The following is a 23,237-nucleotide window of genomic DNA, read 5'->3' as shown; positions in this document are numbered from 1 at the left end:
ATGTTCGGGTAAGGGAATCTGTCATCAAAAGTCATATTTATTATTTCCCTTCGATTTTATCGGGGACAAAATCGGAAACCGAAAAATAAGACTTAACAGCTGAGATAATAATAAGTGTAGCGTAATAGTACTCAGCTCAGCCCCGGTCTTAAATAAATGACACACGACAAATAAATCACAGCGGCACTAGACCGATGGGTCTGGGACTTACCTGGGAAATGACTCCACATTCCGCTCTTGGACGATAGTATTCCTTGTGGAAGTTAGAAGTGTCTGTGCTGAACTAAAGCAGTCCCAGTCCACAGGCTTACGTCCTCAGTCTATGGCGAAAGCTTTCCAGTCGACGCACGCGTCACAACACGTCAACAGCACACACTTCACAGCACAACACTAAATAAGGCCGAGCCGAGTGGAACACAATCACCATTCACCGTATCGTACCACCGAAACACTGCGGTTCGTTCGAAACAACAATTCGCACTGTCAATGTTCAAACGCACATTGACATCACGGGACACTCAGTAGAGAGTTGGCTCGCTGCCAAGGAGTCCGACCGCCCCGGGCGATGGTCACATGATTTAATTGCGGGCAATGATTGGCTGGCGGAACCGGATGGAGACAACTGACCCGGGCCGAGCTCAAGGACAAACTGAACGGTAAACAACAAGCGGGATGTAAACGGATACGGGGATTTCATTGCGATGCAAATAATGAGAGCTTGTGACGTTACTGGAGTAACAACGCTCATGAACACATAAGAAATGGCATAGATTTTCATTCAGTTGTGAAAAAATCAATCAATCGAAACATCTGACTTTAGCTCTTTATCTCATTATAATTTTTGACGCCTTAGGTACTCCTTACTTTATATCGGAAGTCGGATAAAATAAATCGGATTTGACCAGCCAGGGGTCAAATAAAAGGGGTAGGCAAACGCCGAAAATGATTTTGTCCACGAACGAAAAAAAATAACCATTTCTCCCACACCCCATCCAGACGATGCTAATTTATCGGTCCGGGAGAAAGTGAAGTTAATCAGCCCACAGTCTATGCCTACTGGCCGACAAAACGTGAATCCAATGATAATACTCCATTATCATTTATGGCGTGGTACTCCCCATGAATTCTCAGAAAGTCAATTTCAGGTCGCTAGCCCAATTTTCGTACAGAACAGAAAAAAAAAATGACGAGGGGACTGAACCGCTCCCCCCGTCTCCTCCTCCGACCAGTAAAAGGGTATATGATCGAAACATTTTCTTACACAAACAGCAGCACCGAAAGAGGTCAAATTAATAGGCCATGTTTGAACAATAAATTGAGCCGACTGGTCATCTGTGATGATATCGTGCCCACTCAGCACGTCATGCGACGACGGTGGAGGTGGCGAGGGTGCCACCGATTGAGTATCGATCCTGCGCTGTTTACGTTGAGGAACCCACCTGAAGGCACAACACTGGGTCGGAGGACGGGTCGGAAACCAGGACAGCGAGAGGTCGGTGACCGGACTGGGGTCTGGGGGGGGGGGGCGACTGCCCGCACCGTCTACCGAAGAGGGTCCGCATCTGACCGGTGACACGCACCCCTTCCTCACACTAGACACGGCGGAAGGGTGTCAGCCCGCCTGTTTGTCGCCTGCCACCCTCATGTTGACGTCTACCACTACCATCCTCCCGTCTCCGGCGGGCGTATATAGTCCTCTGGTGTCCGGTGAGCGGCATCAGATCCCTTGGATCCTCAGCCGCTCCACCATGCACCCGCTGCGTCTGAGCCTGCTGCTGCTGCCGGCAGTGACGACTCTCGCCTTCGGGCGGCTGCCAGAGTCGCTGCTGAAGATGCTGGAGATGCTCAGTCGGGAGCCGAGGTCAGTCGGAGGTTTGGCTCAGTTTGTGGTCAACGATAGTCACACCGCCTTGAGGTCGCCGGTCGATGTTAGCGAAAAGAGAGCTGGTATACCGCCACAGCCGCTACCATTCTGGGCAAAACGCTCAAAAGAAACGGCTGATGACAATTCAGGCTTTCCATCGCCACCATTCTGGGCCAAACGTGGCGATGACGAAGCCCAAGACACCGTCAAGAAGTCGCTGACTGGTTCGCAGAAGCGATCCGAATCCATAGAACAGTCGCCTCCGCGAGGTCGGCCGCCCATGTGGGCCAAACGATCTTTTCATTCGTCCATGTCTTCAAAGCCTCCCGTCAAGCGCGACGCATCAATTCTGTCCATCACAAACGACGTCACCTCCATCGTCGATGACGTCACTGACGACGAGTTCGGCGTACCGCTGACTCCCGACGATTTCCAGGCTGCCGTCCGTCTGGAGGCGGACGCTCTTCTCTCCGCGCCCGACGCTGGCGACCCCACTCAGTTGGCCGGTCTGTACGAGGGAGACATCGCTGGAGTCAGCGAGGAAGGCAAAGACCTGGAATCCGCAGGGGGCGACAGCGGTGGGAGGGTCCGGAACGCCGTGCGCAATCGGCACCAGCTGTGGCCAGGAGGTGAGATCCCCTACACGATCGCCTCCACGTTCAGCGACCAGGAGCGCGCAGTGATCGCCGCTGCCGCGCAGCAGCTATCTCAGCGCTCCTGTCTGAGGCTGGTGCCACGCTCCGGCCAACGCGACTACGTTCACATCAAGAAGGGTCGCGGCTGCTCGAGCGACGTGGGACGGTTCGGCGGTCGCCAGGAGCTCTCGCTCGGTAATGGGTGCGTATACCGCGGTGTGGTAGCGCACGAGTTGCTCCACGCGGCAGGATTCTGGCACGAGCAGAGTCGAGCCGACCGCGACAACCACGTCATTATCCACCGGGAGAACATCCGCGCCGGCATGGCCTACAACTTTGACAAGAAGCCCTGGAGTCAGACGCTGGACCTGGGCGAGCCGTATGACGTGGGCTCGGTCCTGCACTACGGACCGACGGCGTTCGCAGCGGACCCCAGCCGACCGACCATCACTGCGCTGGTACCAACCTCCCGAATGGGTCAGCGAGACGGTCCATCTGACCTAGACATCGCCAAGCTGAACCGACTGTACGGCTGTGACGAGGTACCGACGGAGGCACCGGTGACGGGCGCTCCCGAGTGCCGGGATATGGACGGATCGTGTCAGTTCTGGGCGGAGACTGGGGAGTGTCAGAAGAATCCTAACTGGATGGGCATCAACTGCGCCCTCTCCTGCGGCACGTGCGGAGGTGAGTGAGCCATATAATGCCGACGAGGTCCAGCCTCTACCGAAGCGAGTCACTGCCCTTCCATTGCCAGTAGTGACTTGCTTGTTTTCAAACACATGTAAAATATTAAATGTCGAGCAGTTATCCACACTAACAGTTTTTCGGGGTACCCATAAGCTTTTTTTTCAGAACGACAGCCGTCGAACAGTAGCCACAGACCGACCCTTGTCCTCACTTTTTTTCGTTGGGAGCGTTCTACCGGGTCTACATAGCCTTGGACTGACCTAACTTACCCCACACACAGACTGCGAGGACCGGAGCGGCTCGTGCGCCGGCTGGGCAGCCGACAACCAGTGCACCACCAACTGGTCCTACATGAGCGTGTTCTGCCGGCGCGCCTGTGGCCTCTGCGGCGACGGAGCGGTGGCCGGCTGCGGAGACACCGCCAGCCAGTGCTCTGAGTGGGCTAAGGCAGGGGAGTGCGCCGCCAACCCCGACTACATGGCAGTCCACTGCAGAAAGGCCTGCGGGGTCTGCTGAGGGCGTCATTTTTTTACTTTTTGTATTAGTAAGTCGTTGTCTATTGATCTACGTGGTATTTTTTGGTACAGTGATATTCACTTGAATAGGTGAATGATGTTTTATCATATTGGCAAGGTGTCGACATTCTTCCCCCACCGCGCCGTTCATATCTCTTGTTTATCGGTATCATCGCGTCGTCATTTTGTTGACGATATGTACTTTGTTGTTTTGTTATTGTGGTTATTCGGCCATGGCGAGTTTTGTGCTAGATTGTAAAAATAAAGGCGCGTGCCCTCGCATGATTCTAGCATCAGTATTTTGCAGGCAAGTGCACCGTTTATAGAGAACAGGGCCTCATCTGCACACTCGAATATCTCACGACCCGCGTTATATAATTATATAATTATGCGCCTCTGCGGGGGGCGGGGGCTCACTGTGGTGCTTCTCTGTGTCAACATTGTGTGGGAACGCGACGGGCTGTTGCGCCGCGCCCCCCTCACGCCCAGATTGTGACCCACTCCGCCCCAGTACAGGTAACCTCGCAGAACAGTCGGAGGCGCACTATCTGTAACGCCACACCTACTGTTCGTGGCATCGGAACAGGATATCATCCTTATAAACGTCAATAGAAATTGGATAGACAGTAGCGATACAAACCCAGAATGAGCCAACCAAAGTACTGAAAGATTCGAACAGGCTTTAAGCTTTGATCATAGACATTGCAAAAAATAAAGCAAAAGTCGTTCTCCAAAACAGTGAATTATAATGTATTTGCGTGATATTAGCCAATAATTATACAAAATCGTTGAATAGTATGTCTTATCACGATTGTTGATATCACACATTTATGAACATTGGAAAGGAACTATTGCCTACCTACATAATTGCAGAGATCTACAAAGTGTAGGCAATAGGCATTCGTAGCATGTGCGCGTTGAACGCCTAACAAACACAACCAGAGAACAGTGCTGAGAGCCTCGCAGTCTTACGAGACCGCATCCAACCCAGCCCACAAAGCAGGGTCGACAGAACGCAATCAAGGCAAAACACATTTACAGTCGGTGCTAAATGCAGCGTAAATAGCACGCCGGTGATTAAAATAACGGACCGACGTGACGTATCGAGATTCGTGGTTAAGCGTGTCGCGTTGACTACCTATTGCGGTGACCGCGCTGAGCGAAGTGGAAAGACGGCAAGCAGAGAGCACCGCGAGAGAATCCGATCCGCGAAGCCCGCCGACCGCTGATGCGCGTATCTAACGGGCCGCTCGCTGCCGAGTCTGAGTAAAGCTGTCACCATAAGGCCGTTAGAGGTCCGGTCCTTGGACCGCTGACGCACCCTCAACACTGCCGGCAAGACCTTGCGGCCAATCTCGCGTATGAGCATTGTGGTGTCGCGAGCTGCTCCCCCCTGCCCCGGGGTCTGGCGACGCCATTTGCTCCCCCCTGCCCGGGGGCCTGGCGACGCCACTGGCGGCGCCGGCGCGCAGACGCGGGGTTCGAGAGCAGTCGGCCGCCGGCCCGCGCGGAGCGCGGTTGTGGTAGTAGCGATCGGTGTTTGGCGCTCTGGGAAGTTTAACGCAATGCGGCTTTGGTTGTGAATAAAGAACTCACGTTATAACATCCTGGCGACGAGGATCAGATCAAGGTGAAGCCTTGGAGCTGTGATTGCGAGTGATGGCGAAACGGGCCAGTGATCAGTGCGCGGTGGTCAGCGAGAGCGGACAGGCCACGGACGGTGAGGGCGCAAACGTTGCTTAGTACGAATGCTTAGTGCTTAGTATTGCTTAGTATTTTTATTTTCGCGCTGCTGCTAGTAGTGTGCCTGTCGCGCGGCGGCCGTTGTCCTGGTCCTGGCAGGGTTTTCCATGTGATCGCCGAAATTCGTGGCGGCCATGATGCCTCGGCAGTGTGGTGTGCGTGGCGCATGCGTCGGCGTCCTGCACGCTGATTGGTCGGCCGGGGGTGACGCGCAGCTGTGGCAGCGCGTGTGATTGGCCGATCGGTGCGGCGGAGAGGGCCTCAATGCGGTTTGAGGTGCCTGGTCCCCGAAGCGGGTAATTTCGGCGGGAAGCTGGCGCGCGGCCGGGCGGTGCGGGACGAGTGCGCATGCGCGCGCGGTGACGTGCGTGTGACGTCACTACCACGTGACGCCCCCGTCGAGAAAAGCGCGGGAAACCGCAGCTGCAGCGCCAAGTACAGGCGCAGGGCGGCGCGGTGAGCGGTGACCGGTCGGCGTGAGCGGTGGCCGACCGGCGTGTGCGGTGACCGACCGGCGTGTGCGGTGACCGACCGGCGTGTGCGGTGACCGGCCGGTGTGAGCGGTGACCGGCCGGTGTGAGCGGTGACGCCCGGCTGCGGGCCGACCGGTGGAGCGGCTGCGGGCCGCCGGTGGAGCGGCTGCGGGCCGACCGGTGGAGCGGCTGCGGGCCGCCGGTGGAGCGGCTGCGGGCCGACGGTGGAGCGGCCGCGGGCCGACGGTGGAGCGGCTGCGGGCCGACGGTGGAGCGGCGGCGAGCCGACCGGAGAAACGACGTGCTGGTGAGAGGGCGGCGGCACGATGGATCCAACGGGGATGCAGATAGTGTCTGCGGTGCCGTACCGTCCAGGCACGGACTTTGAAAAGTGGCTCCGGGCATTGGAGCGGTATATGATCGCTGTTGACATTCAAGGGCCTGCGAGACGGTGTGCAGTCCTGTTGCACCTGGTGGGCCCGGACCTCGCCGATGTCAGCGATTCACTGCCTGAGGAGGACGCCGAGGGACAGGGAGAAGACGAGTTTGCTCGCCTGAAAAGGAAGCTAACACGGTATCTGGTGCCGAAGAATAATGTGGTGGCGGAAAGAGGAAAGTTTCAAGGGATGACAATGGAGCAGGAAGAGAGTCTGGAGGAGTTCCTGGGCAGACTACGGACGCAAATCCTGCGCTGCGGCTACGAGCCGGCGCAGGTGGACCGTGAGTTGAGAGACCGATGCGTCCTGGGCAGCCGAGGTGAGCTACAGAGGAAGCTGGTCCGGGAGGCGGCGCTAAAGGGTGACGACCTCTCTCTGGAGGACGTCCGGCGGACGGCACGGGCGCACAGGGACGTGATGGATCTGACGACGCGGCTGTCAGGGGCGCCGGCGCCGGCCGAGACGGACGGGGAGGCAGTTCACCTGGTGCGACGCCCGCAGCGGACGGAGAGGGTCAGGCCGACCGAGCCCCCGGGGCCAGGCACGTGCTTCCGCTGTGGCGGCCGGGGCCACTGGCGGCGCCACTGTCCCAGCGCGCAGTCGCGGCAGGCCGGCGCGCGGCCCCGGCAGGACGGTGCGCAGCCGCGGCAGGACAGCGGGCAGCCACGGCAGGACAGCGGGCAGCCGCGGCAGGCCGGCGCGCGGCCATGGCGGGCCGGCGCGCCGCGCTGCTATCGGTGCGGAGAGCGTGGGCATCTGCAGCGTGACTGCGGCAAACAGCGAACTGGCGTGAAGCTGGTTCAGGACGGCGACCAGGCTGACTGGCAAGTCAGCGCCGTGCAGCCAGCCGCAGCTGAGTGGGCGACGGTCAGGGTGAACGGTCAGGAGTTCACCATGCTGATCGACACTGGCTCACCGGTGACTATAATCAGCGCGGAGACTCACATCCCCGGTCTGACGCTGCGGCCGAGTGAGCTGCACCTCACGTCATTCACCGGCCAGCAAATCCGTCTGCGAGGCGAGGCCGACGTCAACGTGGAGACGGACGGCCGAGCGACACGGCTGCGACTCGTCGTGTCCGACATGGGCTCTCACCGACCTCTCATGGGACGAGAGTGGATCAAGGCGCTGAGGACGGCGTCGGGTCTGGAGACGCTGAACGTGTGCCCGGTGGCGACTCAGCCGACGCTGAAGGAGGTGATGGACAAACACCGTGAGGTGTTCAAAGAAGAACTGGGCAGAATCCCGGTGAAGGTGGCGCTCAGACTGAAGGAAGGCGCCAAACCGGTCTATCGACGCGCCAGACCGGTGCCGTTTGCGCTACAGCAAGATATCGAGCGGGAGCTCGACAAGTGGCTGGATCAAGGGATCGCCGAGAAGGTGCCTCCTGGACACTTCTCCGGATGGGGTACGCCGCTCGTACCCATCCCCAAGAAGGACGGCGTGCGGCTGTGCGCGGACTATCGGATCACGGTGAACCCGCAGCTGCAGCCTCTGAAGTATCCGATGCGCACGCCGGAGGAGCTATTCGCCAGCATCCGAGGGAAAAAGTTCTGCAAGCTGGACTGCAGGAACGCCTATCTCCAGTGCGAGCTGGACGAAGAGAGCCGAGAGATGACCACCGTGACCACACACCGTGGTGCGATGCGGATGAACCGTCTCCCGTACGGGATCAGCACCTGTGGAGCGCAGTTCCAGGCGATCATGGACCAGGTGCTGGATGGTCTTCCAGGAGTCGTCTGTTACCTGGACGACGTGCTGATCGGCGCCGACAGTGACCGTGAGCTGATGGACAGGCTGGACCGGGTGCTGGAGCGGCTGAAGGACAACGGCGTCCGCCTCAAGAAAGAGAAGTGCCAGTTCGGAGTCCGAGAAGTGGTGTATCTTGGTTGGCGACTGTCTGAGGCGGGTCTGCGCCCGGTGCAAGAGAAGACGGCGGCCGTCACAGCAGCACCTGACCCTCGGAACGTGCAGGAGCTGCGATCTCTGATCGGGTCAGTCAGCTATTATCAGCGGCTGCTGCCCAACCTGTCTACCGTGCTAGCGCCGCTCTACGCGCTACTGAAGACGGGCGTCAAATGGGCATGGACGGCGGAGTGCGCCGCGGCAGTGCGCCGTGTGAAGGACATGCTGTCCACGGCGCCGGTCCTGATGCGGTACGACCCCGTGCTGCCGCTGCGGCTCGTCACGGACGCCAGTGCGACAGGAGTCGGAGCGGCTCTGATGCAAGTGACGCCCGAGGGGCTCGAGAGGCCGGTACAGTACGCCTCCCGAACGCTCACTCCAACGGAGAGGAAGTACGCCCAGGTGGAGAGGGAAGCCGCAGCCGTCTCGTTCGGAGTGCGGCGGTTCCACCAGTTCCTGTTTGGTCGGCCGTTCACCCTGGTGGTCGACAACAGGACGCTCTCCAGGATCCTGAACCCGGACCGTGAGCTGCCCTCTCTGGCGGCGGCTCGCATGCAAAGGTATGCGCTGCAGCTCGCGGCGTACCAGTACAAGATCGAGCTGCGCCGGACGGAGGACATGAGGCTGGCGGACACGATGTCCCGTCTGTCGGTGCCGGACGAGGCGGAGAACCGGCTGTCGGCAGAAGAGGAGGCGGCGTACGGCGGAGGCGGCGTAATGTTCATCGCCGAACAGGGGCCGTGTCTGACCGCGCAGCAGATAGCAGTGGCCACGCGCCGAGACCCGGTGCTCGCCCGCGCTCTGGCGGCGGTGCGATCGGGCTGGCCGGCGGTGGTGGACCCGGACCTGGCTCCCTTCAAGAATCGCCGAGAGGAGCTGACGACCGAGGCCGACTGTCTGCTCTGGGGCGGCCGAGTCGTCATCCCGAGCAACCTGCGCGACACCGTCAAGCGGGAGCTGCATGAGGGTCACTTCGGCTGCACTCGCATGAAGCAGCTGGCGAGGCGCTTTGTGTGGTGGCCGGGACTCGATGCTGAGCTGGAGGCGCTGGCTCGCGGGTGTCAGGCGTGCGTCTCAAAGCGAGCTGAGCCGCCGCAGGCGACACGGCACCCGTGGGAGCCGACGGACGGCCCGTGGCAGCGGGTGCATGCCGATTTTGCCGGACCTCTGAAGGGCACCTGGTTCCTGGTGATGGTGGATAGTTTCTCCAAGTGGGCTGAAATGATCCCAATGAAGACGACCACGTCCGAGCGGACCGTAGCGGTGATGAGGACGGTTTTTGCTCGTCTCGGACTACCACTGGTGCTGGTAACGGACAATGGCCCACAGTTCACGAGCCAGGAATTCGCCCAGTTCGCCAGCTCTAACGGGATCCGACATGTCAGAGTGGCGCCCCATCACCCATCGTCTAATGGGATGGCGGAGCGAGCGGTCGGCTCGCTAAAAAACTCACTGAAGGCGACTCTGGCAGCAGACGACAGCGGAGGCATGGAACTGGCGCTCGCCCGAGTTCTGATGGCGTACAGAGTGACGCCCCACGCCGCGACAGGACGGGCTCCCGCTGAGATGCTGTTCGGGCGGAACCTCCGCACTCGGATGAACCTCATGGTTCCGAGCGCCGAGACAGCTCTGCAGGCGGCTCGGGACCGGCAGCGTGAGACGGCCGGCGGACGGAGCAGGGAATTCGCCGTGGGAGCTACAGTGTGGGCCCGCTCGTATGACGGTCGTCAGAAGTGGGTCCGCGGCACGGTGGTCGCCCGCCCCGGTCCCGTGTCGTATGAAGTGGACGTGGGACACGTGATCTGGTCGCGCCACGTTGACCAGCTGTTGGCGGCGGCGGCTGACCCAGGGAACAGCGCCGGCGGTGACGTCAGAGCGGCCACCGGCGGTAGTGTCCGAGCGGCGACCAGTGGTGACGTCAGAGCGACGACCGGCGGTGACGTCAGAGCGACGACCGGCGGTGACGTCAGAGCGACGACCGGCGGTGACGTCAGAGCGACGACCGGCGGTGACGTCAGAGCGACGACCGGCGGTGACCGGGCTGGTGGCGCCGGCGGCAGCGCCGGGCGCCCTGTCGGAGACGATCGCGCCAATGGCCTCGGTGACGGCAGCCGCGCCGGCGTCGCCGGTCAGGCCTGTGACCGGGGAGCAGTCGGCCTCGGCCGTGCCGGTGATCTCGGCGGCGGCGGTGATGCCGGTGACCCCGGCGGCGACGGCCGTGCCGGTGACCCCGGCGGCGGCGGTAGTGCCGGTGACCTCAGCGGCGGCGGTGATGCCGTCAGCGGCGGCGGTAGTGCCGGTGACCTCGGCGGCGGCGGTGATACCGGTGACCTCAGCGGCTACAGTCACACCGGCGGTGGCGGTGATGTCGGTGACGGCGGCGGCAGGGGCGGCGGGGACACTGCGGACCCCTCGCAACGCCGTTCCGCTCGGCGCCGGAGGTGCCCGAGGCGACTGATCGCCGAGGTTTAAAATGTGTTTGGCGCCGGAGGTGCCCGAGGCGACTGATCGCCGAGGTTCAAAATGTGTTCGTTTCCACGTTCCGGCGCGTAATGTGTTTGTTTCCACGTTCCGGTTTAGAATGTGTTTGTTCCACGTTCCGGTTTAAAATGTGTTCCGTTTTAAGGGCGGCAGTTTAAAGTGAATGTGTTCCGTTTGAAGGGCGGCAGTTTAAAGTGAATGTGTTCCGTTTGAAGGGCGGCAGTTTAAAGTGAATGTGTTCCGTTTGAAGGGCGGCAGGTTAAAGTGAATGTGTTCCGTTTTAAGGGCGGCAGGGTGTGGTGTCGCGAGCTGCTCCCCCCTGCCCCGGGGTCTGGCGACGCCATTTGCTCCCCCCTGCCCGGGGGCCTGGCGACGCCACTGGCGGCGCCGGCGCGCAGACGCGGGGTTCGAGAGCAGTCGGCCGCCGGCCCGCGCGGAGCGCGGTTGTGGTAGTAGCGATCGGTGTTTGGCGCTCTGGGAAGTTTAACGCAATGCGGCTTTGGTTGTGAATAAAGAACTCACGTTATAACAAGCATCTCTCGCACAGCAAAGCTGCCCGCCCCCTGTGCTACCTCTAGAAGCCCGCAGACCGTGCCGAGAGAGGCGATAGCTGGAGGCCGCTTACGCTTGTCTTATGAACACGCGGCTATGACAAACGTTCGATAGTAAGTTAAGATTATAGCGATACACTCCAGCAACTATGCATAGTACTCGTACAGTTGAGCGCCCGTTCCGATTATCCACCATTTTCTCGATTGCCAGAATCGCACCCACACAACAGTGAAACCATGCGTGTCACATTGGGTAGCTGTCAAGCGGATACTGCGCACCAATATTGCATAAATACGACCACGTAAATAAACACGATGGCCAGATGGAAAATGATTGCGTAATTGCATACTGCAACGGTTCTGCACCGATTTCGAGCCGTGCTGAGCTGACTAACGCTGCATTACATAGTAAATTCCATCGCCTGTCCCACCCGGAGCAACATCAGACGATCTCTCAGCTAGCAGACCTAATCAAAAGTAAAAACCCTTGATAAGGCCTCCAGAGCAGGCACTGCGCGGAAAGTCTGCCTTCGCACTATTCACTGTGCGTCATTAAAGCCTTTCTCCATCCGTGGCTCCCGTGCTTTCCACTCACACCTAACTGAGCCCAGCACCAGCGCAGTCGTCTATCTGACCACAGCAGCTGGGCCCCCGGGAGATCCGGTGCCCCGTGGCGACCTGACCTCCGTGTGTTCCTCTCCTCCGCAGCGGGCCGGGGTCTATGAGGCGACTGTGCGCACGCCGGCGTCGCCCGCTCCCAGGCTGTCGGCACTCAGGTGGCAGAGGGTGGTCTTCAGAGACGGCGCGTCCCCGGAGAAATACTCAGAGACGGCCGCGTGGAACAGACCCAGCTGGTTTCGCAGCACCTTCACCTGGGCGAAGAAGGACGCACTGATGGGCATTACAAACCCTACAACTACCAACTACACACTTCTACGTTCCAACTGCTGCATGTCAATAGAAAGGGTCCCTTTATATCCGAAGCATGGGTATCGGGCGGTTCAACGAGTTTTCCACATACAAAAAAAAAAGATATTAAGCAGCCGTAAACTGTTAGCAAAAACAAGTTGACACAGCTCACACGCCGTATGCTGTCCCCTTCTGTGCAGTTGTCATTAAGTCATATACATTTACCATCGTTCATCAGGCTCGCTCAGGTCATTGTACTGATACGAAATACCTATTCTGTCACCACTTATCAACCCCCTGAAAGTCGTTTCACTAGTGTGACGTACCCTGTTCTCATCGAGCAGCGTCAATTTGACGGTGACCTTTTCCCGGAGTCGCTGGTACTCTGCCAGCCTGATGTCGTGCTGTCTGCGGGCCTCAGCCAGCAGGCCCGTGTCGCCGCCCTGCTGTCCGGCCCACTCCAGGTCCACGCGGTACGCGTCGTACTCGACTCTGTGGAGGAGGGAGTCGTGACGTCGCGGAACGAGTGGTAATGACAACGTGTGAGGATTAATCTTCCCGAGAAAAGGCAGCGACAAAAAAAAAGAGGAAAGGAGGTGTCAATAAAAGTCATCGGATAGAGCACAGTAAGGAAGACAAAAAAGGTATTTGCTGACGTTCAAAAATGGTCACAGAAGAAATTGTCTAAATTTTATTGCCCAAAGTCGCCCCACTTCCTTTTAGAACTTGCGAGGGATTTAACAGCCCAACCTTCATCTCACACTAATATATGCTGAGCCATCTGCAAAAATGCGAATGAGGTCCGATGAAGCCTCAGTAACTCAAACAAGAATCTCACAAGCTCCATTAAGTCCCATCACGAATGAGGACAGGCATACACACGAAAACAGCAACAGTTACGAGCATCATCAAACAATACAGTCACGCCAAGACCGTGCGACCTACTTGTAAGGAGAAGATAAACATCCGAACCAGCGTACGATTCACGCAACATCGACGGATTTTGCGTCTGAATTGCTTAACCCGCGCACCGACGGGGGTCTGCGCCAACTTAGTACCGACGGGGGGGGGGGGCGGATGACCGCCCCCCCCCCCTGAGATCTCGAGAACGAAGCAAGATAGCGACAAGCGGTAAACGGCATCGGATACGCACGGTCAAGATCTACAATTTTTACAGAGGTCATTTTCAGGTCAGGTCAAAGATGACGTCACAGGGGTCGAAAAAGTCAAAATGGCGGCGCTAAATATGGAGAGAGTTTTTCTCGAATAACTTTCGAATTAGTCAAGATAGGAACAAACTAAGGGCATCATCGTGATCCTCTCGTCAATCCGCATCGAATGATATATATGTTGACCTCGAAAGGTCAAGGTCAAAGGTTGACCTCAGGTCACGTGACCTCGAGGTCATCATGTATATCATTCGATGCGTCTTGACGAGCTGAACACAATGAGACCATCCACGCGTCTGTATCTTGTTCCTGTACGGAGTTATTGGCCAAAAACCTTTGGTGACCTTTGATGACGTCACATGACCTCACAGCTGCCCAACAGCAAAACAGACCTCAAGGTAGTGAGGGTTGATCGTATATGAAGTCATGTATGGTATATGGGGCCATTCCGACCCGTTTTAGTGGTAAAAACAGGGAGTTGATTTTTCCCCCATTGACTTATAATGGGGAGGTCGCGAAATTGACCTGACCTTAGGTCACCGATATCAAAATTCCGAGATATACAAATTGTAGCTACTAATGACCTAATAACATCCTGCGACTTTCAAAGGCCTCCGACATCTACTGTAGCTCTGGCACGGTGACAAAGTTGCAAAAAAGTGACTTGAGGTTGGGTCATTCAAAGTGACCTGGTGACCTGACCTTGAAAGGTAGGAGGTTCAAACTTGCACACCATGTGTAAAATTGATAAGGGAATAGTCATACCAAATTTCGCGGCCCGCTATTCGCGAAAAACCTCAGGGGGGGGGGCGGATATCCGCCCCCCCCCCCGTCGGTGCGCGGGTTAACTTTGGCTTCTCAATAGTCCCGACAGCTCGAAATTTAGCGATCGAACGGTAGTACTCAGACTAGCGATCGAACGGTAGTAGGTACTCAGACCCTGCTAACAAACCCTACTTGAACCAGCTTTGACTTGACCTATCCGTCTATTCAAAATATTCCAACTAAATTTCTAGAAAAAAGGATGAGCGCGAACACGAACCATGGTATCTCCGGCGATCGTTGTTTTGTTGTTTTGCTGGGTTAGGCCCTTTCGGTCCAATTAGACCATTGCAGAGCCGGGAGGATGATAGACAGGTCCAGGCAGGCACCCTAGTGAGTCGCCGGGGCTGAACCCGTTCCAGCGATCGGGTTCCCCCGCCACACTCACCTGGCCGCCTCGTACGATTTGATGGTGGTGAGCGCGTCCTCGATGGTTTGTCCACACAGCGTCTCCATGGAGGAGACGAACTGAGCCAGCGCGTCCCGCAGTGGCCGGCCACTCTCGTTCAGGGTCCGCTGCGCCTCGGCGTTTAGATCGAACTCCTGACGTAGCTCGGGAGTTCGCTGGCCCAGCTGAGAGAACAGCTCACCGAGCTGCATCTGCGGAGGGAAGCGAAATGGTGAGACTGCAGTGACATCTGGTGATACAGACTGAAACGACACCGGGCGAGCGGTCGGCGAGGTGAGTTGAACGGCGGTGGCGATGCGTAGGACAATAACGTAGAATGCAGATAGACGCACGAATGGTTCCCAAATTGCCACATTTGCATCCAACTTCAATTTGTTGTGTTGTTACGTTTCAAATGTCGCCGCTATGCATGAAGTTGCATTCACACTACAATAGGGTACTTCCCATCGCTGAAACAATTATAATTCCCTTCCTCCAGACAGTCATTTGTTATACCTGCGATGACAGCATATTCGTCAGATGTGTCGATAGTTCCTTGGCCGTTTTCATCAAGCTCCGGTATTGAACTTGGGTTTCTCGCAGGATGGTGATCTTAGCGTCCAGTTCTGAAACAGTTGCCCGAAAATTACACAGACATGAAGGGCTGAATGGACGACTGATCGTTTGCATCACATGTCATTGCCATGTCGCCGCGTCTAGGCATTAGAAGCAGAAAAGGGAATTACATGAGGTCATTAGATAATTGAATCCAGAAAAGTCTTAGAGATGACTTTGTGAGTTAGTTCGTCAGCACACAGTAGCTCTTATCAAAAAGGCTCGCATCCGCTTGCTATTAGTTTCCAACGTCCTCTGAAAACTGACCCCATTCTCCAAGCCTCAACACCAGCATCATTACTTGGTGAGACCTAAATGCCAGTGAAGTACTAAATGCAAGTCCTTACGCCAGCACATCCCCACACCTACCAGCGTCCACGGTGCGTGTGGAGCGTCCCAGCCGCTCGGCGATCAGCTGACGGGAGCACTTGTACGTGGAGATGCTCCAGGCCTTGAGTGACTCGAGTTTGTCGTACACAGTGGCGGAGTGGCGGCGGACCGACGAGCCGGGACTGATGGTGCGGCCCGGCGCTGCAGGGACGAAGGAGGAGGTCATAAGCGGCAGTGCTGGAGAGGCCAGAAGAATGTAGGAGGTAGAAAGATGCAAACGCTATTGAGTCACGGTGCACAGAAGAACGCTTATCAAGCTTCATTTATCTTTCCAAGTACTCATGAATGCAACTGTAGCCAAGAACCATAAGCCCTCTCACTAGTGCTTCGAGTGTCAAACAAGAGATATGGACGCGATTCCTGACAACATAACACAAATATAATTAATACCACCCACTTTGGTCTAATCTAAATCACGTCATAATCCCCGCTCGCCAATCCAGTCAATGTCGCCACTACTGTCCCACCATGAACATAAACATCAGCAATGACTTGAGATGTCATGGCAGTCCACCTGTGACCTCAGAGCTCTCACTTGTGACCCCAGAGCTCTCACCTGCGACCTCGGGAGTCCTGGCGCCGTTCAGGGTCGGTGTGGGAGGCGCCGGGCCCGTGAGAGGCGCCGTGGTTCCGAACGTGGCTGGGTCGGCCCAGTCATCCAGCGCCGACCGCTCACCCAGTTCAGCGACCGGCGGGGCGGGGTCGTACGTCTCTGCCGGCGGGGCAGAGCCATACCCGCCTGCCGGAGGGGCAGAGCCATACCCGCCCGTCTGCGGGGCAGAGCCATACCCGCCGGTCTGCGCGGTCGACGGGGGGAAGCGCGGCGGCGCCGGGTCGGAGACGATCGGGGGAGTGTCACCCAGCTCCACGTCCTCCGTGTCGCTCAGATCATCGATCGCCAGCGGCAGACGCTCCCCGTACGTCGCCATCTGCAGATGGAATACCAACAATGAAAGATAATACTGGTACATGGCTTATCTGATACAGATGTTCAAGGCTACCTGCAATTTTGCTCGTTTGTGTAGACTTATAGTGCAGTGACTGACTATAGTCAACAGTGTCATTTTGCAGCTTACTTATGTTGTGTGGTTAATGGTTATCTGTACTGTAATTAACTCACTGAGGCTTTGATAGCATATTCCAACCAGAGCTTGGTATCACAACATGGAGTGCAAAGTGTCAGAGAAGAATGCTATTATTGCTATGTGACAGTGTTTTCAATAACATAAGAATTGCAAGACTGGGCAACTGGGTTCGCCAAGGAAAATGCAGCTAAGCAAGTCATGAATTAATACAATTCTGAACTAGTCACTCATAAATCAAAACTCAAATCAAGAAAACCTGTCATACCACAGCCTGATCAGTGGAGTAGGTGGGGAAGTATTTTTTTGCAAGCACCTGGCTACCTTCAAGATCAGTAGGTAACTCATCTGCACTTAGTTTGTCAGACAAGAAATATTCAAAATATCAAAAAATAGAAGTTCAAATTTAAAGAAATATAAGTATGTGCTCATTGTAGACTGTATCAGTATATGGCATCAAGAGTCTGCCTTCTATTGGCAAGTAAGAAGAAAAATACACCTAAAGACAAAATAAGGTGCATTGGTAAATAGGAAGGCCTGAAAATGCAGAACAGCTTAACCTGAAATATTTCCTGCGTGCACCGGCGTGCACCGGTGCACGCCGCAAGGTTCTCACCCCTGTGGAGCCCACCGAGTGGCTGACAGTGCCGCTAGCCACCGGCCCGCCCGCCCAGTACCGGCTGTATGCAGTGATAGTCCACGCGGGCCATTCGCTGGACGCTGGCCACTATTTCTCATTCTGTCGCGCCTCCGGTGGCGGTGGTATTGATGGGATGGACGATACCGGCTGGTGGCGGCTAGACGATACGTCAGCGGTGCCGGTGCCGGCGGCCACCGCGCTGGGCCGGCCGCGCCGCTCAACCGAGGCAGCCTACACGCTGCTGTACCGGCTGACCGATGCAGCGGTGGCGGGGGCGGCGGACGGCTTGTCGGCGCTGGCCGCCCTGCCTGGCCCGCTGCGAGCTGCTGTGGAACGAGACAACGCCGTTTTCCGACGGGAGCGGCAGAGCCGGACGGCCGGCGCACTGCCGATGGTCCACGACGGACGGCCGCCGCCGGGTGCCGGCTGCGGCGGCGACAGCGGGCCCGGCGTCCCTCGGATGCGTCAGCCGACGACGAGGCGAAGCGGTCCAAGCAGGAGAACGGCCACAACGGCGTCAACGGCCAGGCGGCGCCCCTGATATGCGTCCGCCCCGACCTAGACCCGCTGCCCCGCCCTTCTGATCTGGTTCACCCGTGCATGATGTCTCGCCGCATCATTTTATTGCGCTGTTAAATGTTCAAGGAAACTGATTCAGTTAAGCCAATCATATCAACAACTTCGTCCAGTGATGAAAAAAACTTAATTTTTTTAACTTATTGTAATGCAGCTGGCAGTGGCAAGCAGTCATCCTATCCATATCATTACTGCAATTATGTCTTTTATCCCTTCCAACACATTTACTACCACATTTACATTTACACATTTATTCTTGGTACATATTGGCTGGCTAATACTACCTATATTTTGTGGGCTTATTCAAAACAAAAATAGAAGATCTCGATAAAATAACAAAGCAAAATGTATCCCAGGATTAATGGATGACCATTGAAGTTTATCCACATTCTGATGTCTGAACACAGGTTTATCCTGAAAACGCTGTTCAAAATGACCTTAGTCACATGCTAGTTTAAAGGATATATACATACCACTTTCCTGAAATAAGTTTTAGCTACAGTTTTATTACCTATTTTCAAAAAAAAAACATACAAATTATATACAAAAGAATCTTTGAAATGCTTTCATACAGGAATAACTATTTTCCATATTTGGTAGAGGCTTAACTGGGTTTGCAGCAGAAGCTTATAAGGCATTGACCAATGATATTGATATTGCATAGGTAGTTCAAGTTCTAAGCCAACTGCAAGCTGCATGGGTGAAGTTCGCCTCTGCGAGAGGTGGCTACATTCTCGACAGACTTCTGTAAGGCACCACATTCCTCCTTAAAGGCTTAGGGCACTGATTTTAGGATGAGAAGTGGAATATCTTTGCCTACAGTACGCATACTGATACAGTGACCATTGGGCCGTAAAAGGTCTTGATTTTTCTGCTTGATGATATATGTAGGTACAAAGACTTTCAAAATAAGTATATCATAACTAAATATCCAAGATTCGGTATTTATTTACTTTAGGTCCGCAAAACAGAGGGGTAAATAAAAGTCATTCACACGATACTCTAAGACCTCCTGATTTCATTTCTGATACTTATTCCTTCTAGAAACCAATTTAAAAGAACCAGTACACTAGTATCACCAGTATCACCACCAACGGCCCCACCTCCGACCGGAACTGCACGTGTCAAAAGACCGTCTGCGCGGCGCACCCGCTACAAATGGTCCAACCAAGGTTGAGCGAAATTACGGATGAAAATAAATTGTAAGGAAAGTGACGTCAAAATAATCGAGGCGGAGCGGTGCAGTGCCGAAGGCAATGCCTTAGGAGAGATTACAGGCAATGGTAAGTCAAATATTTTTAGGTTAAGTGGTTGTGTATCTGGCTTCAGGCCGAAGGCCTGAAGCCTGATGCATAACCACTTAAAGGGACAGTATCACCATTTTGATGAAATTTGACATTGCATAGGCCCCACCTTTCTGGTCCGGGAACTGAAGACCGATCCTCGAAGCTCCACACCGTTATCCCGCTATCGCCGCTCAAAGTACGAAAGGTGTACCACACTTTGAATCGTGCTTCACTATCTTCACTGTTTAAATGTTTGCGCCGTTTTGAATTCACCGCCAGTAATAAAACTTTTACCCTGGTCATTTCATCAAATTTTATAAAGCCAAAACGTTTTTCGCACTTATTCATCACCGTTAAATTCATTAAATAGTCGTAGGCAATTTCCGCTGTTTCCTTCGGATTCTAGCGGCTCAACAAAGGAATTCCTCCAGCTTGAATCACAATCTCCCTCCAATGTATGACGTTTATCACGTGATTGTCACGTGATATTTTCTCCCATTGTCAATTGTCACGTCCAATTGCCACTCCCTCCAATTATCACGTTATATTTTTATAGGCAATACCTAAGGCTACCTCTCCCTAAGGACAACTCAATCAGAAGAACGACCGCGTAAGCATAGCGTCAATAATGTATTATCTGCGCCAGTTCTGTAGTAATTTTGCATGCTTCCAAACTGGCGGCCATGCTTGTATAGTGGTGGTTCGCTCATGAAAATGAATCATGAAAATGAAATGTGGTTGCAATATTTTTCACCGAGTTCGGTCCTCAAACTATGTTTTTCTGATTCAGAAAAATAAGAAATGCTAGTAAAAAAAAAATCAGCTCCATACATGGATTTTTTTTCGATGATACTGTCCCTTTAACCTAAAAATATTTGACTTACCATTGCTTGCAATCTATTCATGCAAGTCACTTTTTCCTTTTCCCCCAGTAGGCAAACATCAGTAGGTCAGGTTAGGTAAGGTTTGGTTATGTTCTGATCATTTTCTCATGCTCTATTACCTTTGCTAGATATTTTCTCTTTTTTATTCACCGTTTTTCTTGTGCTTTGGTATTATGACGTCATTTTCATAACGTCGAAAACAATATCCGCATCATTTTTTTTCTTTTATGGGGCAGCGTTGTATGTTTCGTTTTTGTCGCGGAAGCGTGCTTTCTTCAGTGTATATTGTGCAGCAGTGCGGTGTAATATGCTGGGGTTTTAGTATCCTATTTTACATTTTTGATGCATTTAAGCATCATATCTGAATTCAGGACATCAAATAGTGTAAGAATGTGCATTTTTTCTTGTTGAAATAATATTGCGGACCTAAAGTAAATATTTACCCAAGATTCAGCTCAGCCAACAGAAACACGCCACATCAACACTTACACGGTAGTCGTAAATGCTTTATGACTACCCACTTACACTAATCTTCTTGCAAGAGCAAGTTGAAGTCGCACCTTTTCCTTTGCTTTGCTGAAAACTGAAGCTGTTTAACAAAATTATATTTAACAATATCACGCTTTGAGCAGCATTCAGACTCCCGCCTTCCCAATTTACAAAAATTGAAACCAGTGACAACACCTATTACAGCGATAGTTCAAAAACGAAACTCAACATCATTTGGGATTGGGACTGCGCGATTTGCACGGATCAGGATTGCAAGGGCATTGTTTATAGTCATGTTCAGTCCACGAGACGCTCGCAGTACCACTGCTTACAAAATAAAGTGACGTCAGGAATAGAAAATCTACGGTCGTCAAGTTAGATGTAAGTGAATCCTAATCTATAATCTAAGATTCGGAATCAGGTGAGCCCCTACGATTTGGACCAAACTTGGTCAGTAGATAGTACGTAACGTCCTGATTACGATGCACCCAAAATCTAAGCTCGGCCCGCCATATTTACGAAGTTACGGATGTTTGAATTTCAAGGTCATTCGGGAGAGCCCCTGCGATTTCCGTCAAAATTTATGTACGGACACTCTAGATGTTCCTCATTACGAATATCACAAAATTTCAGCTCGGCCCGCCATATTTACGAAGTTACGGAGGTTTGAATTTCAAGGTCATTTGGGTGAGCCCCTGCGATTTCCGTCAAAACTGGTATACGGACATATTACATCCTCCTCATTACAAATATCATAAAAGTTAAGCTCGGCCCGCCATATTTTTCAAGTTACGGAGTCACAAAGTTACGGAATTTCAAGGTCATTCGGAGAGCCCCTCCGATTTTCGTCAAAATTTGTATGCGGACACATTACATGCTCCTTATTACGAATATCGTAAAAGCTAAGCTCGGCCCGCACTATTTCAAAAGTTGCCCCTACGATTTGGACCAAACTTGGTCAGTGGATAGTACGTAATGTACTGATTACGATGCACCCAAAATCTAAGCTCGGCCCGCCATATTTACGAAGTTACGGATGTTTGAATTTCAAGGTCATTCGGGAGAGCCCCTGCGATTTCCGTCAAAATTTGTGCACGGACACTCTAGATGCTCCTCATTACGAATATCACAAAATTTAAGCTCGGCCCGCCATATTTACGAAGTTACGGAGGTTTGAATTTCAAGGTCATTTGGGTGAGCCCCTGCGATTTCCCTCAAAATTGGTATACGGACATATTACATCCTCCTCATTACAAATATCATAAAAGTTAAGCTCGGCCCGCCATATTTTTCAAGTTACGGAGTCACAAAGTTACGGAATTTCAAGGTCATTCGGAGAGCCCCTCCGATTTTCGTCAAAATTTGTATGCGGACACATTACATGCTCCTCATTACGAATATCGTAAAAGCTAAGCTCGGCCCGCACTATTTCAAAAGTTACTGACGTTTGAAACTCACTGAAATTCAAACATCTCTAACTTTTGAAATAGTGCGGGCCGAGCTTAGCTTTTACGATATTCGTAATGAGGAGCATGTAATGTGTCCGCATACAAATTTTGACAAAAATCGGAGGGGCTCTCCGAATGACCTTGAAATTCCGTAACTTTGTGACTCCGTAACTTGAAAAATATGGCGGGCCGAGCTTAACTTTTATGATATTTGTAATGAGGAGGATGTAATATGTCCGTATACCAATTTTGAGGGAAATCGCAGGGGCTCACCCAAATGACCTTGAAATTCAAACCTCCGTAACTTCGTAAATATGGCGGGCCGAGCTTAAATTTTGTGATATTCGTAATGGGGAGCATCTAGAGTGTCCGTGCACAAATTTTGACGGAAATCGCAGGGGCTCTCCCGAATGACCTTGAAATTCAAACATCCGTAACTTCGTAAATATGGCGGGCCGAGCTTAGATTTTGGGTGCATCGTAATCAGGACATTACGTACTATCCACTGACCAAGTTTGGTCCAAATCGTAGGGGCTCACCTGATTCCGAATCTTAGATTATAGATTAGGATACGGTCGTCAAGTTAGATGTAAGTGAATCCTAATCTATAATCTAAGATTCGGAATCAGGTGAGCCCCTACGATTTGGACCAAACTTGGTCAGTAGATAGTACGTAACGTCCTGATTACGATGCACCCAAAATCTAAGCTCGGCCCGCCATATTTACGAAGTTACGGATGTTTGAATTTCAAGGTCATTCGGGAGAGCCCCTACGATTTCCGTCAAAATTTGTGTACGGACACTCTAGATGCTCCGCATTACGAATATCACAAAAGTTAAGCTCGGCCCGCCATATTTACGAAGTTACGGAGGTTTGAATTTCAAGGTCATTTGGGAGAGCCCCTACGATTTCCGCCAAAATTGGTATACAGACATATTACATCGTCCTCATTACAAATATCATAAAAGTTAAGCTCGGCCCGCCATATTTTTCAAGTTACGGAGTCACAAAGTTACGGAATTTCAAGGTCATTGGGAGAGCCCCTCCGATTTTCGTCAAAATTTGTATGCGGACACTATACATGCTCCTCATTACGAATATCGTAAAAGCTAAGCTCGGCCCGCACTATTTCAAAAGTTACGTAGACGGTCGTCAAGTTAGATGTAAGTGAATCCTAATCTATAATCTAAGATTCGGAATCAGGTGAGCCCCTACGATTTGGACCAAACTTGGTCAGTGGATAC

At 53.5% G+C, this 23,237-nt stretch overlaps 3 protein-coding genes across 6 annotated transcripts; 2 read left to right on the top strand and 1 right to left on the bottom strand.

Annotated features, from left to right (window-relative positions):
* Positions 1-1,748: 1,748 nt before the first annotated feature.
* LOC122387939 (zinc metalloproteinase nas-13-like) lies at positions 1,749-6,266 on the top strand. Its single transcript, XM_043378632.1, has 2 exons — positions 1,749-3,186; positions 3,470-6,266. The coding sequence occupies exons 1-2, from the start codon at positions 1,749-1,751 to the stop codon at positions 3,703-3,705; spliced, it is 1,674 nt and encodes a 557-aa protein (XP_043234567.1). The 3' UTR covers positions 3,706-6,266.
* Positions 6,267-6,552: 286 nt separating this feature from the next.
* LOC122387938 (uncharacterized protein K02A2.6-like) lies at positions 6,553-9,827 on the top strand. Its single transcript, XM_043378631.1, has 3 exons — positions 6,553-6,870; positions 7,120-9,473; positions 9,812-9,827. The coding sequence occupies exons 1-3, from the start codon at positions 6,553-6,555 to the stop codon at positions 9,825-9,827; spliced, it is 2,688 nt and encodes an 895-aa protein (XP_043234566.1).
* A 1,699-nt stretch (positions 9,828-11,526) lies between these two features.
* Positions 11,527-20,837, bottom strand: LOC122387918 (arfaptin-2-like). Of its 4 annotated transcripts, none has more exons than XM_043378573.1 (7): positions 20,581-20,837; positions 16,144-16,516; positions 15,567-15,728; positions 15,099-15,208; positions 14,583-14,794; positions 12,530-12,695; positions 11,527-12,166 (listed from the first exon to the last, which is right to left on the bottom strand). In XM_043378573.1, the coding sequence occupies exons 2-7, from the start codon at positions 16,514-16,516 to the stop codon at positions 12,014-12,016; spliced, it is 1,176 nt and encodes a 391-aa protein (XP_043234508.1). In that variant the 5' UTR covers positions 20,581-20,837; the 3' UTR covers positions 11,527-12,013. The 4 variants fall into 4 exon arrangements, with proteins under 4 accessions (XP_043234508.1, XP_043234505.1, XP_043234507.1 ...); XM_043378570.1 differs by lacking the exon at positions 20,581-20,837 and adding an exon at positions 18,965-19,020; XM_043378572.1 differs by lacking the exon at positions 20,581-20,837 and adding an exon at positions 18,989-19,020.
* Between the last annotated feature and the right edge of the window lie 2,400 nt (positions 20,838-23,237).

The sequence above is a fragment of the Amphibalanus amphitrite genome, unplaced genomic scaffold, assembly GCF_019059575.1.
Source record: "Amphibalanus amphitrite isolate SeventyFive unplaced genomic scaffold, NRLGWU_Aamphi_draft 000303F_arrow, whole genome shotgun sequence".
Classification (NCBI taxonomy): Eukaryota; Metazoa; Arthropoda; class Thecostraca; order Balanomorpha; family Balanidae; genus Amphibalanus; species Amphibalanus amphitrite.
The sequence above is the reverse complement of the archived record's forward strand: the minus strand, read 5'-3'. Positions and strand labels throughout refer to the sequence as shown.